The 15,497-nt window shown below is 40.2% G+C and overlaps 1 protein-coding gene across 4 annotated transcripts in view; it reads right to left on the bottom strand.

Annotated features, from left to right (window-relative positions):
* The window catches only part of FYB1 (FYN binding protein 1), a 149,455-nt gene that overhangs the window by 127,910 nt on the left and 6,048 nt on the right, over window positions 1–15,497 (bottom strand). For 2 of the 4 annotated variants that reach the window (XM_066378638.1, XM_066378674.1), the window contains exon 1: window positions 14,431–14,538. The exons of 1 other annotated variant lie outside the window; for it this stretch is intronic. In XM_066378638.1, coding sequence (XP_066234735.1) covers window positions 14,431–14,433 — 3 coding nt within the window. In that variant the 5' untranslated portion in view covers window positions 14,434–14,538. Of the gene's footprint in view, window positions 1–4,965; window positions 5,069–14,430; window positions 14,539–15,497 lie in introns of those variants that run through there. One more of the 4 variants, XM_066378646.1, reaches the window with a different exon arrangement.

Genomic DNA, 15,497 nt, shown 5'->3' with positions numbered 1-15,497 from the left:
ACAGCTCAGGACAGTGCTATACAGAAAGAGGAAGATAGAAACAAACTCTTTTCTTTTCATGAAGAACAGTAGATTTTAATGCCCAGATTATCTAGTCTATGAATTTATTCTTTGAGATTCCCTGAAAGGAGTTTGTAACAGGGATAAGTAGGGTATTTCTATAAAACCAAGACAATTTTTATAAGATTTACAATCCAAGAAAGTGACTCATGGAAACTCCTTGAAGTAGATGTATAAAGATACCTCTCAAATATGAATAAGAATACTTCTTTTCACTTTTTAAAGAACCCAAATCTGGTTTTATTTCCACGAAATAAAAATGTTCGTAAACATTGCCAATACCCATCTGGGAGCCCGGAACATTCCCTGCCCTTCAGAGACTGTGCGGATCCCTCATCACGGACCGTTGGGGAACAGCAGTGACAAAATCCAAGTGAAAGCTGAGTGTGCTGAGGTTTTTTTGTAAAATAAGAACTCAGTGTATTACTATTATAATCTCTGTGTCTCCCACAATTTAACATAAATGGATTGGCATAGATATCCTCATGTCTACCTAGTGTGAGAATTTTGTTTTAAATTGTGTAGTTACCTACTAAATTAGAAGGATGACTTGGTCTTAATAAGATTGGGCTCTTGTAAGATTATGAGTCCATAGCAAAGATGTATTGACTGCTTGGGATGTGTGAGATAAGATGGTGAGTGCAAAATAATCGGGGAGAAAATGCTTTTGAAGATTAAAGATGCTTGATGAGAATTTCAAGCCATTGACAAGAGAAGCAGAAGGCAGGGCACGCCAGATCAAGGGGGATTGAGGTGAGTGAGAGCGGAAAGTGGAAACTTTCTTGAAGGGAGAAAGTTGGAGCTGCGCGTTAAGAAGTGTCAGAGCGGTGTGGCTGAGCTGAAGGTGGAGAAGTGGCAGATATACAACTATGAGAAGCACAAATGGAAGGTCTCATCTTCTGTCTAGTGACACTTCTAGAAACATATTTACGAACTTCCAGTTAGAATGTAAGTCAGAGTGACCTTGGCCTGTTGGCTCAGTGGTAGAGTATCAGCCTGGCATGTGGAAGTCCTGATTCGATTCCCGGCTGGGCACACAGGAGAAGCAACCACCTGCATCTCCACCTCTTCCCCTCTCCTTTCTCTCTGTCTGTTTCTTCTCCTCTTGCAGCCAAGGTTCCATTGGAGGAAAGTTGGCCCAGGTGCTGAGGATGACTCCATGGCCTCTGCCTCAGGTGCTAGAATGGCTCTGGTTACAACGAAGCAATAGCCCAGATGGTCAGAGCATCGCCCCCTAGAGGGCTTGCTGAGTGGATCCCAGTCAGGCACATGTGGGAGTCTGTCTCTCTGCCTCCCCGCTTCTCACCTCAGAAAAATGCAAAGAGAGAGAGAGAGAGAGAGAGAGAAAGAAAGAAAGAAAGAAAGATAAATCAGAGCATAATGTATAGCATAAGGGATAGAGTCAATAATATTGTAGTAACTATGTACAGTGTCCAGTGGCTATTAGACTTAGTGTGGTGATCACTTTGTAAGGAATATATATATAAATGTTGAATCACTATGTCATACACCAGAAACTAATAAAATACTGTATGTCAGTTATAAGTTTTAAAAGTGTTTTGTTCAGATAGTAGGGTTTTTACTTTATATTTTCCTGTTTTTTTTGTTTGTTTTTTTTTTGTATTTTTCTGAAGCTAGAAACGGGGAGAAACAGTCAGACTCCCACATGCGCCCGACCGGGATCCACCCGGCACGCCCACCAGGGGGCGACGCTCTGCCCACCAGGGGGTGATGCTCTGCCCCTCCAGGGTGTCACTCTGCCACGATCAGAGCCACTTTAGCGCCTGGGGCAGAGGCCAAGGAGCCATCCCCAGCGCCCGGGCCATCTTTGCTCCAATGGAGCCTCGGCTGCGGGAGGGGAAGAGAGAGACAGAGAGGAAGGAGAGAGGGAGGGGTGGAGAAGCAGATGGGCGCTTCTCCTGTGTGCCCTGGCCAGGAATCGAACCCCGGACTTCTGCACGCCAGGCCGACGCTCTACCACTGAGCCAGCCGTCCAAGGCCTATTTTCCTGTATTTTTTTTTAAAAAAATTTATCATCATGATGCATCTCATTATTACAAGAGAAGAAAAACAAAAAAAGCTATTTACATTTAGAGAGGTTTTTTTTTTTTTTTTTGCAGATATCTTACTAGTGGATAAACAGAGGTTATATAAATGCACAGGTTAAGAATATAGAAAATGGAGTATAATACTGAAGTTCTCAGCTCCATTTCCCCAGTGTATATGACTTCCCTCTTCCAGTTTTTTCTTCTTTTCTTTTTTAAGTGAGAGGAAAGGAGATAAGAGAGACAGACTCCCATATGTGCCCTGACCAGGATCCACCTGACAACTGCCATCTGGGGCTGATGCTCAAATCAACCAAGCTATCCTCAGTGCCTGAGGCGGACACTCGGACCAATGAAGGCACTAGAAGTGGTAGGGGAAGAAGGAGAGAATGGGGAGATGGAGAGGGAGAAAAGCGGATGGTCACTTCTTCTGTGTGCCCTGACTGGAAATCAAACCTGGGATTACACACTAGGCTGATACTCTACTCACTGAGCAAGCTGGCCAGGCGCCCCCCTTCAGTTTTTATCATGAAAAATTGCAAGTATATGATCCAAAAGTTAAAATTGAGGTTGAAAGTGAACACCGAAATACCTCCACTAAGAATCTATAATTGTTTGCATTTTGCTCTTCTTGCTTTTGCTTTATCACGTCTATTGATTAATCCGTTTACCTTTGGTCTTTGATGCATTTGAAAGTGAGTTGCAGACATCAATATGCTATCTGATACTAAATGTTAACCATCCCCCAATACTTTCTCACACACACTCTAGACTAGTCCAGAACCCCCAGCAAGCTGTTATGCATTGAAATCTGATCTTCCCCCCAGACCAGATATTGTTTCCAATCCAAACATGTCCCAGTCAGCCACCTACCCGAAGGCAAAGTTTACCAAAACTGACTCTGATTCTTTCTACATATCCACAACTGTGTAATTTATTCAATTCATAGAATATTAAAGCCAGAAAAGGAAACTATCTGATCTGGAGTCGCCATCTCCCAAGTTTCCAGGAAGTGAGTGGGTAACATAAGAAGTGGGTATCACATTTAAGATGATCAAGTGGATCTCATAATGGAGGCCGACCCAGCCTCAGTGTGGGGAGGTACCAGGGGAAGTAGAGCTGCCCAGAGCCCGAGGGGACAGAATATACAGTCAGGGCACCTCCTAGCCTCAACCCACTGGTTCCAAGAGCCCTATATTGTAATCATCTCTCCTTTTGTCTGCTCTGTGGGTCTAGGACTTCCAAAGGTACAAATTTATTAGAATAACTAAAAAAGTACAGTGTTAAATAGAATAATTTTAAAAAGTGTTTATGGATGCAGTATGTACAGTCATTCAGTTAAATGCAGATTTGAACAATGGAAACAGTATAATAGAAATTGCAAATGCAAACATGTGAAATGGTTCTAGTTTTTGCAAGTTACTTCCCCAAGAGTCCAATAGTCCACCTATCTCCCTCCCCCCCCCATTCCTGCCCGTCTGGATTGAGTACCTGTCTATAATAAAGTCAAAGAAGAGAGAAACCAGTTTGCTTACTGATCAAAGGATAGGTGTACCATCATTTCTCAGGAATGTGCTGGCTGACCTCCGTGTGTGTGTGTGTAATTAAATAGGATTTACCACATGAAAGGGAAGAACAGTGAAAAATGGGGATGGAGAAGAGTCACAATGAATAAAAATTATATCTGAGTTTTCTTGCCCAATCAGCCATCGAGACATGGTTATTCTGGCTACTTTCTGGAACTTCCTTCTACTCTCCTTGCCCTGCTTATCAAATCCAATCAATGTTTGCTCAGGTTGTCTAACTTTTACATCTACTGAGAATTAACATCATCTATGCCGTGCATGCTCAGTAACTACAGGTGGACTGTCCTTGGAATCAGAAGTTTAACAGTTCTACCTTCATACTCTTTGTTTGATAATTAACAACAGAAAGTTTGGAAACTCCCCACCCCTTCCTCAGATGACTAATTTAAAAGTGTGTATCTGCCCTATTGTATTGAGGTAGTATGTTCTGCTATTTAAAAAACTCCACCCAGCCCTGAAATGCTGTCTCATGCAGTTGTGGGTGCATGTGATAAAATTAGTTTCTTTCGGGTGAATGTCCGCTTGTGATAAAGTAAACTCAACTACTTTTCTTTCAAAGTTGTAATAAACAGAATTGCAAGTAGTTTTCTTTGGACGGTGTCCATACACTGACAAATTAAAATGTATTCATGTAAGTTAAACCTCCCAAATGTCTATCTAGTAAAGTGTTTTTATTAGGTTTCACATGAATTCTTTCAACTAAATGTCTGTCAAAGATCGAATTCAGCAGATGTTTATTTCAATTCTGCTCCTTTTTATCTCTGCCAGAATTTACATAAGGGTTGAAGTTATTGTTGGCTTATCAGTTTTTGGAGCTAAAATCTAACTACAGCACAGTGATTTTGAGCTCTGCTTTTATAATCCTACTAGCTTGTTTTAAAAAGCATATAGTAACATTCTGAAGTTTTTATTAAAAAAATAGGTAATTTTTATTGAATCAATATTCTTTAAAGACTATATAGCATTTTGGAGAAAAAAGGAGTTTCATAAAACAAAAGGTCCCAGTGTGGAAAAAAAAGAGAAACATTTTTAAAATGCTTTTTAAAATTCCCATTTTCAAAAGACTTATTTTGACTCAACTTTGTTTTGTAGTTTCTTGGCATGTTTTACTTACAAAATAAATAGTTTAGAAGAATTCTCTCCAGGTTTTGCTGTGTGTTCATATATAAAGCTGTGTAATCCTTATAGGATCCTTAGTAAGTAGGTCTAGTTCCTCATCCCTCTTTACACATGGAGAAACTGAGGTACAGAGAAGGTAAATTGTTCAAACTCACATTGCTGGTAGTGGACAGTGCTGAGAGTCAAACCCGGGAAGTCCAACTCCAGAATCACTTCAAACTTTGTTCACTAATAGTTTCACCCATTTCCACTTAGAATTTGGAAAGACTGGGTAAGAGTTGGGATAAATGATTGTCAAAACGGGTTAGGCAGTAAATGAATAACTAAGTCGAACTTTTGACTGGGTGTTTGAATCAACTGGGGAACTTAAAAGAAAAAAGTACCTAAAGCCCCCACCAGGCCTGCTGAACCAGAATCTCTGGGGGTGGCAGAGGGGTCCAGTGTGCCGCCAGGTTAAGAACCACTGATCCAAACCTCTTTAGCTAAGTTTTTGCCCAGGGGGTCTCAAACTTTTGCCTGCATTGGAATCATCTAGGGGGCTTGTTAATGCACACAAGTGGCTGGTTTTTTTTTGTTTTTGTTTTTGTTTTAATTTTTCCATTGATTAGAGAGAGAGAGGAATAGAGAGAGAAAAAGAGAGACAGAAAGAAACATCAACTCGTTTCACTTAGTTGTTCTATTTAGTTGTATACCCACTGAATGCTCTTCCTATGTGTCCTGACTGGGGGGTCCAACCCCTGACCTCTGATGTGCCAAGGGGACGCCTTTTCCACTGAGCAACCTGGCTAGGGCACAGAACTTCTTATTCAGTCTTGGGTGGAGCCCAAGAATTTCTGTGAAGTTCCCAGATGCTGCTATTGCTGGTGGTTCAGGGAGCACACTTTGAGAACCGCTGCCTTAATAGGCTGGGATTGGGACAAAGAGGGATGGTGGAGAGCTGGAAGCAACTGGATTAATTCAATGTTTCACAACATTGATGCTGACACATGTCTTCTATTTCATTGATTTATCCAATGCCACAGATCAACGATAAAGGGAGAACAGAAAAAGGAAAGATATGATGCTAAATTTAAGTGAGGGAAAAGAGATGGAGAAAAGGAATCAACTCTGATCAATAAATTAGAGTCGTCTAGCTCTCCTACTGACCTCACCACATGTTGAGGATAGAATAGAAAATAAAAATATTTAAAGATAGATGTACTGAAAAAGAAGACAACCATTCTAGATCAGAAACCGAACAAAAACACAAGACGGGGAGTGACAAGGAAGGACTGGAGGACTGATGGGACCGGTTCAGGACATGGAAGCATTTGTTCAGTTCCTATAGGTAACCTGAGCTACAGTCACTCTTTGAAATCAAGGGCAGGGACAAATATGCTTTTCCCATTCTTAGCACCATGAAAGGAGGCCAAATTATTGGCCACTGAAAGTTGCCTTAGGATAGACAAATATTTTCCAATTGGGGATGATTTTAGTAGAGCATGGGTGGGAGTGAGTGGAACACATTTTGTAATATCTGGAAATGTTATCACAATGAACGGGCTGGGGGTGCTACTGACATCCAGTGGGTAGGGGCCAGCGATGCTACTACATGTCATACAATGCATAAAAATGAAGAGATTGAGAAACCCTGGACTAGACACAGTCCCAGAGCCAGACCCTGGGTCAAGACACCAGTTGACTTAGTAATGAATATACTAAGTGCAACATTACCATGACCCTGAATTATGCAACTCTCCATATAAACCTGGTTATAGGTTGGAGTTCTCAAGAAGTAGTAGAGATTAGCATAACACTAGAAAAAGTGGAGAGAAGGCAGCGTAGGAAGGGAAAACCAACCAACCAATCAACCAACCAACAAAACCTTCTCAATATAGGTCTGCAGCACAAAGTTCAAAAATATGAGAAGAAAACTATTAGTGAGAACCAAAAACCCCTAAAAAGCAGCAATTATAAGATAGGTTTATCTAAATTAAATTAAAATAAGAGAACAATATATATATATATATTTTTTAGCGAGATTGAAACAGACAGGAAGGGAGAGAAATGAAAAGCGTCAACTAGTAGTTGGGGCACTTTACTTGTTCATTGTTTGTTTCTCATATGTGCCTTCACCAGGGTGGGAGGGGCTCCAACTGAGCCAGTGACTTCTCGCTCAAGCCAGTGACTTTGAGCTCAAGCAAGCAACCTTGGGCTTCAAACCAGTGACCTTTGGGCTCAAGCCAGCGACCATGGGATCATGTCAATGATCCCATGCTCAAGTCAGTGACCCTGTATTCAAGCTGGATGAGCTCACGATCAAGCCAAAGACTCGGGGTTTTGAACCTGGGACCTCAGCGTCCCAAGCTGATGCTCTATCTACTGAGCTACCACCAGTCAGGTGAAAGATAAGCATCTTAAAACAAATGACATAATTTCACCTACAGGAAATGACATTTAGACTTCACAGCACACTCAAATCAGCAACAGTAGAATTTAGAAGCCAGTGGAATAAGTCTGTAAAATGCTGAGGAAAAATATTAACTTAGAATATTTAAGATAGCTAAACTATCATTTAAGAGTGAAGGCAAAATGAGGTTTTCAGTGATACAAAGACCAATATACATTGTAACATGTTTTATTCTTCTTCCAAATTAGTACCCATCTGTGTCATTAGCCTGAATGCACGAGGATTATGCTTTCCTACATCTCTATCTTGCTTAGCTTAGACATGATCATAAAAATTATTTTTACCAATTAAATGTGAGTAAAACTAAGACACAGTTCTTCCAAGTAGAAGTCTTAAGAACTAGAAATAGGGTTGAAGAATTATGTTCAATGTATAATTACATTGTATTTAGGTCCTTGTTGTGTTTAGAAGAATAATAGGAATACTAAATAATTATAGAAATTGTTAGACAATAGGTAAGAGCATGTATACTTGGGTAAAAAGATGTATAAATCCAGACCAGAAGACTCAGATATAAGAAACATGGACAAACATGGGATATTATAAGTATACTGACCAGTATGACTGATGGGGGCTTAGAAGCAGAATCACAGAACAGATGTGGACAATGGACTCATGATGGTGAAGGCAGCAGACAGGAGTAAGGAGAAAGAACAGACTACAATAAGTTGTACTAAATTGCTTATCCATATAAGACTATATTAGATGCCTGCCTCAGAGCACAAATATAAATAAAATCCAGAAGATTAAGGGCATAAATGTGAAAAACCAATACTTAAACCATTTAAAGGAAAGGTTAGAAAAATACTTTTAATATTTGGGGGAGAGGTCAAGAATATTTTCTTTAAAAGGACATCAAAAGCAGAAATAATAAAAAGCATATTTTAGAATTTGACAACATTAAGATTGAAAACTTCTGGATAAATAGAGACACCAAAAGTAAGGTAAAAAAAAAAAAAAAGAAGCAATAGATTAGGAACATGAAATTCACAACATATAGCTTACACAGGAGTAATGCCTAGAATTATTATATAAGGATTGCCTATAAATCAACATGAAAAGGTAATCCATAAGAAAATGGGTAAAGCATGTGAGGAGAATTTACAAAAGAGGTTACTTGAATTTGCAGAAGCAGCCAATAAACTTATGAAAACATCCTCCATTAATTAGTAATCAGAAAACTTAAAACACAACAATGAGGTAGACTTTTGCATATAATACGTTTTTCAAAATTTTATCAATAAATCAGACAATATCAAGTTTTAAAGATGTAGAGAAATGGTCATTCTCATAGGAGGCTGATGGGAGGTGAATTGTTACAATGACTTTGGAGAACACTTTGGTACCTTTTAATAAACTTGAGGTTATCTGTACTCTCTATGTAGAACAGTATTCATCCACTATTGTTCAGAATAGAAAATAATGACAACAAATTACATGTTGGCGAATAGGTGAATAAACCACAATGTATAAACAATGAATAAACACAGCAATCCAATAAAGTGAACCAGAGCCGAATGTGTCCAAATGGTTGTATCTTGAAAACATACCAATGTAAAGTGAAAAACAGTACATGCAGAAATCATAAAAATAAAACCTGGCAAAAACAATACTATGTCATTCTATGGATCTAGACATATGAAATAAAAATATAAAATTGTTGCTGGGAAGGGGAGATGCCACTTTCAGAGCCGGTGTGGCCTTCTGCTCTTGGAGGGAGGAGTGAGCATGGAACTGGGAAGGTCAAAGACAGGACTTCAACTTTGTCTGTTGTGTTTTGAAAAGATTGCAAAGGGCAATATTATGGCCAAATGGTTACATGCGTGAGATCTGGGTGATGAGAATGTGAGCATTTGTTTGTTATTTGTTTTATAACATACCATAATATTTTATTGTGTTTCTTTATACCATGATATTTAAAAAAGAAAAGGACATGATAAGTAAGAAAGGGCAGATGGAATGCACCTCGGAGTATTAGGGAAGTGACATTGAGGTTAGCAAATCGAGAGCTGGAGCCCCACAGCCATGCACTTAAAGAACAATGGTGCCGCACGCTTGCTGTGTGCTCATCTCTGCTCTCAGATGCGGCCCTCATTTCCTCTTACGTGCATCGATGGGTAGATGCAAAGGATCTCCTAGAATTTGAACCTCTCACCCTTGGTTTAAAACCCTCTTGCCATGGTATAGAAAAAAATTTTTTTAACACATTGGGCTAGATCTTGCTGCAAGAGGTAGATGAACCCTTCTGCAGAAGGGGAGGATAAGAATAGAATAGTAGAGGGGCTGGGGAGCAGGTCGAGGTGAATAGATTTCTATTTGGGGTTATTTATATATCATTCAGGACTATGATTTAAAATATTCTGATTTCCCTGTGACACCAATATTTGGCTGGGCTTCCATTACAGCCCCTCAAGTTATTTGCAGGTCCTCCAACCCGTGCCCCTCAGAAACCCTACTGTTATTTTCTAACTTGGCTGGGTGCCAATTTGAAGGCACACTTTTGAAGGAAGAGGGAGAGAAAGGCAATGTTGAAGTCTCAAGCCACGATCAAGGCTGTGTGGTGAGGGCGCATGTTACTTTCGACATGCGCCCTCTTCTCCAAATGTAGACCAGCTAAGGGCACTCACACCTTCACTTAGGAGCCTCCCATGACTGGGGGGTGAGCAGAACAAGGTCGAATTCCTTGTCATGTCAGTTACAGGGCTGCTGCTTAGTTTTTCTTGCCAGTCCCCTCTTGCTCATTCTCTAGACTCCCCGGTCTCCCTGAGAGCCCACCTCTCTCTGCTTGGCTCCTTCGCTCTGCCATTTCCTCTGCTAGATGTGGTCTTCACCACCACTTCCAAGTGCCAGCTCATCCTCACCGCGCTGGGCCACCTCCTGTTTCAGGTTTTGATTCAGCTGTTCTCACTGGGGCCTTGAGAATGGGGATGACTTATACATATAAGCTGCTGAAGTCATTCTCCTGTGCAGCCAGAGCTGAGAGCCACTGCTTTAGGCTAAACGTCACCTCACCAGAGACCAGACTCCTTTCTAAGAAGAAGTCTCTCTTATGTGTTCTATCTCAGCTCCTTCGTCACCTCCGCCGAGGTCACGGCAAGGTATTTGCTGATATGACTGCTTTGATTAGCTGTTCATCTAGCCGCTTCCACAGAGCCATGGTCTCCTGGTGCCTGGACCAGTGGCATCAGCATCCTCTGGGAATTTATTAGAAACGTGAATTCTCAGGCCCCATCCCCGACCCTCCAGGTGACTGAGGTTCGTGCTAAAATTTGAGAGCCACTGCGGGGAGTGTGGGCTCCAGGAGGTAGAGCCCCACCCGTGTGGTTCACCCCCTTCCCGTTCTCATCTAGCAGGGCCCCGACCTAAAATAGGAGCTCCGTAAACCTTGGTTGAATGAATGAGTGTGATAGCACATTTCTTTTTTCACTTGCTCATGTATAACAAAAACCCCAAACACATTTTTTACTTCATTTCTTAGAACCTCCTAAGATTTATGCATAAAAGATTTTCCTCCATACTAACCACAAACATACAAAAATTTCTACATTATTGGATATCTGCCCTTCTTCACCCTCACCCCCCTTTTTTCCATAAAATTCTACAAATTGAAATGTACCTAAACAGGCTTGTCTCGTGAATAAGCATTACTTTTTATTATTTCCATTTTAGGGCTATGGAGTGAGCTGTTTGTCTGAAGTTGCAGATTAAGTCAATTTCCATAGAGATGGATGTTTGAGAGGCAGAATTCTATTGCCCATGGCCTTTCACTTCTAAAATGGAGCCATATTATAAGAGACACGGGAGAACACTGAGGCCAGCTCTGCTCCCTAACTGAGCAGCTTGAGAGAGAGTTGGGGAGACTTGGGTCACGACCACCCAAGGCGTCTCGGGAGGCTGGGTGTGGAACCCGCCACTCCTCCGCTGTGTGGCTGACTCCGATCAATCTTCGTAGCTGATGTGCTTGTCCTCACAACATCCCACATACTTTTGTGCTTCATTCCTACAGGTTTCCACAATTCCTCTACCAATAAGTTACAATGTTTGGCTATAAGAAGTGAATTTACTGATAACACCTGGGCTATGACACAGTGCCGCTTTTGGATAGTTTTCTCCTGCACTCAGCGGGGAGGAAGCCAGGTTAGTCACACCTAATACAGTACTGTGGATGAGCTTGGGAGGGGCAGAAGGGAGGAGGCATTTGATCATTGAATCCCCCTTTCTGCACCATGCGGTGGAGAACCACGAAGCCAGGAACCCCTCTGGCCTCCCATCCCAGTGGCTTCTGCAAGATTTCAATGAAGTGAGCCCGTTGACATTTGGAAAATTCAGACTGGCAGTAGCAGAGGTGGCTCTGACAGCTGATTTCCATCTCCAACAGGGAACGTCACCAGCCTGAGAAAAGGCCCCTCACACTCTGGAATACTTTCCTTGGGCCCACCTGTTGTCCTCTCTGTACCTACCTTTCCTCAGATGCAGCATAATGTAAAAAAGCTCACACTCCGTGAGCAGATAGAAGTGTGTGCAGCTCCCAACCCTGATATTTAATAGTTGTGTGACTGTCAGCAAGTGACTTATGCTTCCCAAGACTCAGTGTCCTCAGCTGGAAAACTGGAACAAGAACAGTAACTATCTCTCAAGTCCGTTATGAGGATTTCATGAAATAGAGTATGTCAGGGCTCACACATTTAACTGCTGTTAACATACTCCTCCTGTGTTCACGGGAGTCTCTGTGCCTCCTTAGGAAATGATGTCTTTGGGGCTGGAAGGAAGGAAACTCATATTCATCTGGTGTCTGGGTGGTGCCTGCGCTGTAATAGGTGCTTTATAACCGATCTCATTTACTCTCCAGAACAACACTGTGGCGTAGTTATCATCCTCCTCCTCCTCCTCATAATCATCCCACCACTGTTAGATAAAGAAACAAACTTATGACTTAAATGACTTGTGAAAAAACATACACCTAGTAAGCAAAGCATAAAGAGCCACGAATATAGCCTTTTGACTATGCTATGATGTCTCTGAAGGAGAAAAAGTAGAGTTTGTTTTCCTTCCTTTGATATGTTACCTGCCTTTCTGCAGCCTGTCGTACAAATGTCAGAGTTATGTTGGGGGAAAGAGAAATTAAGAGAAATCTAATTCCCCTTTAAGTATACCCTGACATAGGATAGGTATGTATATACCATAATTGCAACTTGAAATTTATTTACCATGTCACTATAGACTAAGTAAACTTAAATAGAATTGTTTAAAAAGAGTATCTTTTGTTAAAAGTTAAAACTATTGTTTTTTTACTTAGTACTATTTCTAGTAGTTTGGCCAATGAAAAAAATAATCAGGCAACATATATAAAAGAAAGCTTGTGACAGTCCTGTCTGTGTTACCATAAAGAAGAAAAAATAACTATGAAAACTAAATGTCCAAATATATGGAACCGATTAAAATAAATTATGGAATAGTACACAGTAATTAAAGTGATTTATCATTAGAAATTATATCTAACTTATTATTATTCAAAATATTTCAAATAAGTTATCAGATAAGCAAATAGTTTATAAAGTTTGATGGCACTTATAAAAATTATATTTATAAAATATATTTTTAAATAATAAAATTTTAGAAGGATTGGTACTAACTTAACAATGGATGCCCCCTAGGAGATAGAACTATAGAAACTATGTATTGTTTCATTTCTTCATATCCATATTTCTAAGAAATTTTTTTAATAATATGTGTTACTTTTATAAGAAGATAATCTCTTAAGAAAACATTGCTTACGTATTACACCAAACATACACTATCCAGTTAAAAATTTTTTTCTGTTATCATCTCGTTTTCCCCCCAAAATCCAAATAACTCTTTAACCATAGCACCCTCATTTATTTTTTTGCTTATGAATCTGTAAATTGTATTTTAAAAATTACTCAGAAACGTGTACACTCCAGTGAGATAATAATGCCATATTAAATTTTACATTTTGATCGCCAGTAGGAGAAATGCCCTCGTTTATTTGTTGAAGAGGATATCAGTAATTAAGGTCAAGCTGTTTTCTAAGAATCCTGAACCTAAAGATACAGTTTGGAAACACTAAAGGCATTCATCAGTCCCACCTTGATAGCTGACCGCCTTCCTCCTGCAGGTGCGCCTTGCTATACCACTTTCTTCACCACTGCGCATGCCCCTCCCCGGTGCCTGAAACTCTGAGCCCATCTCTCCTCTCTGCTCCGCGGCCAGATTCCCTTCACTCACTCTACACTTTCCCCTCTTGCTCAGAGGACAAACGCATCCCATGAACCCTTTACTGTCCATTCCAGTGTCTTCCCTCCCCCAGTGACAATCTAGAAGAGTCGCAATCTCCACCCTCTCCTTGGGAGCTGTAAAGGAAGTAATCCCACGATTAGAGAAGGGAAAACCAACGCCAGTGTTCTGGGGGCTGCGCAGGGGCATGGGTGGGAGAGAAAGTGGCTCCCTTCTAGACCCTGGAGCATAAGAATACTATATATATAAAAACAGCCAATTTTTACAGAGAAACAATAGGAAACCACGTAGCAGAATGTTAACACTGTCGTTCAGCTACATTGCAGGTTAAGTTGGTTTTCATGGGACAACTGGGAAGCTGGTCACAATTTTAAGGGTGCTTTAAATAATGACTTTCAGTTAACTTTGAGAATACAACGTGTCCCTACGATTTAGATTAGTTGGGCTTTGTTTGCTTTTCTTAATTAAAATAATTTTTAAAATGCAATTTTTTTTAAAAAACAAAAGAGCTCCTTCTATAAAACCCACTGTGTTTTACACATTAGCTGGTGCGAATCGTTGGAACTCTCGACTGGGGTCCACAGTGCAATGGGAAATTTAACTGCATTGCTCATTCTGACCCCCAGCTCTGTTACAAGAAGAAGACAAGAACTACAACTTGCCTTTCTCTGAGGCATATAGCTCTTCCTCTCTTCTGAAGGCTAGAACAAGAAAAGGGAACTCCTGAAGCCACAGCCCTCCGCTGGTATAATAAAGGCTCAACAGCTTCAGTTGCTAGTGGAACAGCGAGGGGACAAGCAAAAATTCCCAAGGCCGTGCGACCTGGCCGTAATGCACCCCGGTCCATTTCTGCTTCACTAGAGAAGATTAGATGTTCGCCAGGAGACCAGGGAAAGCCATGAAATTGATTACTTACCATTTTTTATCAGACGGAGTGGACGTGCCTGGCACGAAGCGACCCCGAAGATGCTGGCGCTCGGACAGTGAATGTGCAAACTAGCTTTGCAGAATGTACTTCCTTTTTTGAACTGTGTGGTCTGTCCAGCTTTCACACATTGATATGTAGGGTTTATTTGCATGTTATCGTAGCCCTCAGAGAACATTTGTGTAACTGGCCAGGTTTATTCAGTTTATTACACTTTAATAATATGAGGGCAACTGCAGGAGAAGTTGTCAAGTTGGAAAATGGACACAAATTTTTTTTTAAATTATCTGGATATTATATTCTGTGTACATTATTAACTTGATTTATACAAAGTCTGTATTTTTGGATCTATCTATCATCTACCTATCAATTTGTCATCTATGAATGAAGGGCCCATTCTACAATGTTAACAGTGGTTGATTTGGGTGAAGGTATTATACATAATCCTTATTTTATTCTTTGCTGATTTTTTGTCATCTTTTTTGAGTATATAGTGCTTGTTGAAAGCATAACTATAATTTAAAAAAAACACAAAAGGACCATGTCATTTTAATCATCAATTTCAAATGTATTTAAACCAATCTCATCAACATTTAAATGGTGGAAATATAAGTTTATCATAGGATGTCATTCATTTAATTAAAAATATTAAGCATATTTCAATCTAGGTGCTTGTGTTAATATTTCAGCAGTTTTTATTAGCACCTAATGCGTTAATCCCTCCCACTTGAGAACCAGAAATTCGAGTTAAAGCATGATATATGATTCTAAGTATTTTACCCACCAATCAACTGTAGTACCTATCTAAACATATCTTGGTACACAGATTTATTTCTTTTATTTTGAATATATAGCTTAATCCTAAATTAATTTCAAAGGCAAAAGATCATCTTTGTTTCTAAATTTTTATTTATTAATTTTTTTACAGGGACAGAGAGAAGGATAGATAGGGACAGACAGACAGGAACGGAGAGAGATGAGAAGCATCAATCATCAGTTTTTCGTTTTGACACCTTAGTTGTTCATTGATTGCTTTCTTAAATGTGCCTTGACCGTGG

Source organism: Saccopteryx leptura, chromosome 1 (genome assembly GCF_036850995.1).
Source record: "Saccopteryx leptura isolate mSacLep1 chromosome 1, mSacLep1_pri_phased_curated, whole genome shotgun sequence".
Lineage (NCBI taxonomy): Eukaryota > Metazoa > Chordata > Mammalia > Chiroptera > Emballonuridae > Saccopteryx > Saccopteryx leptura.
Note: the sequence above shows the minus strand (reverse complement) of the source record. Positions and strands in the feature narration are given on the sequence as shown.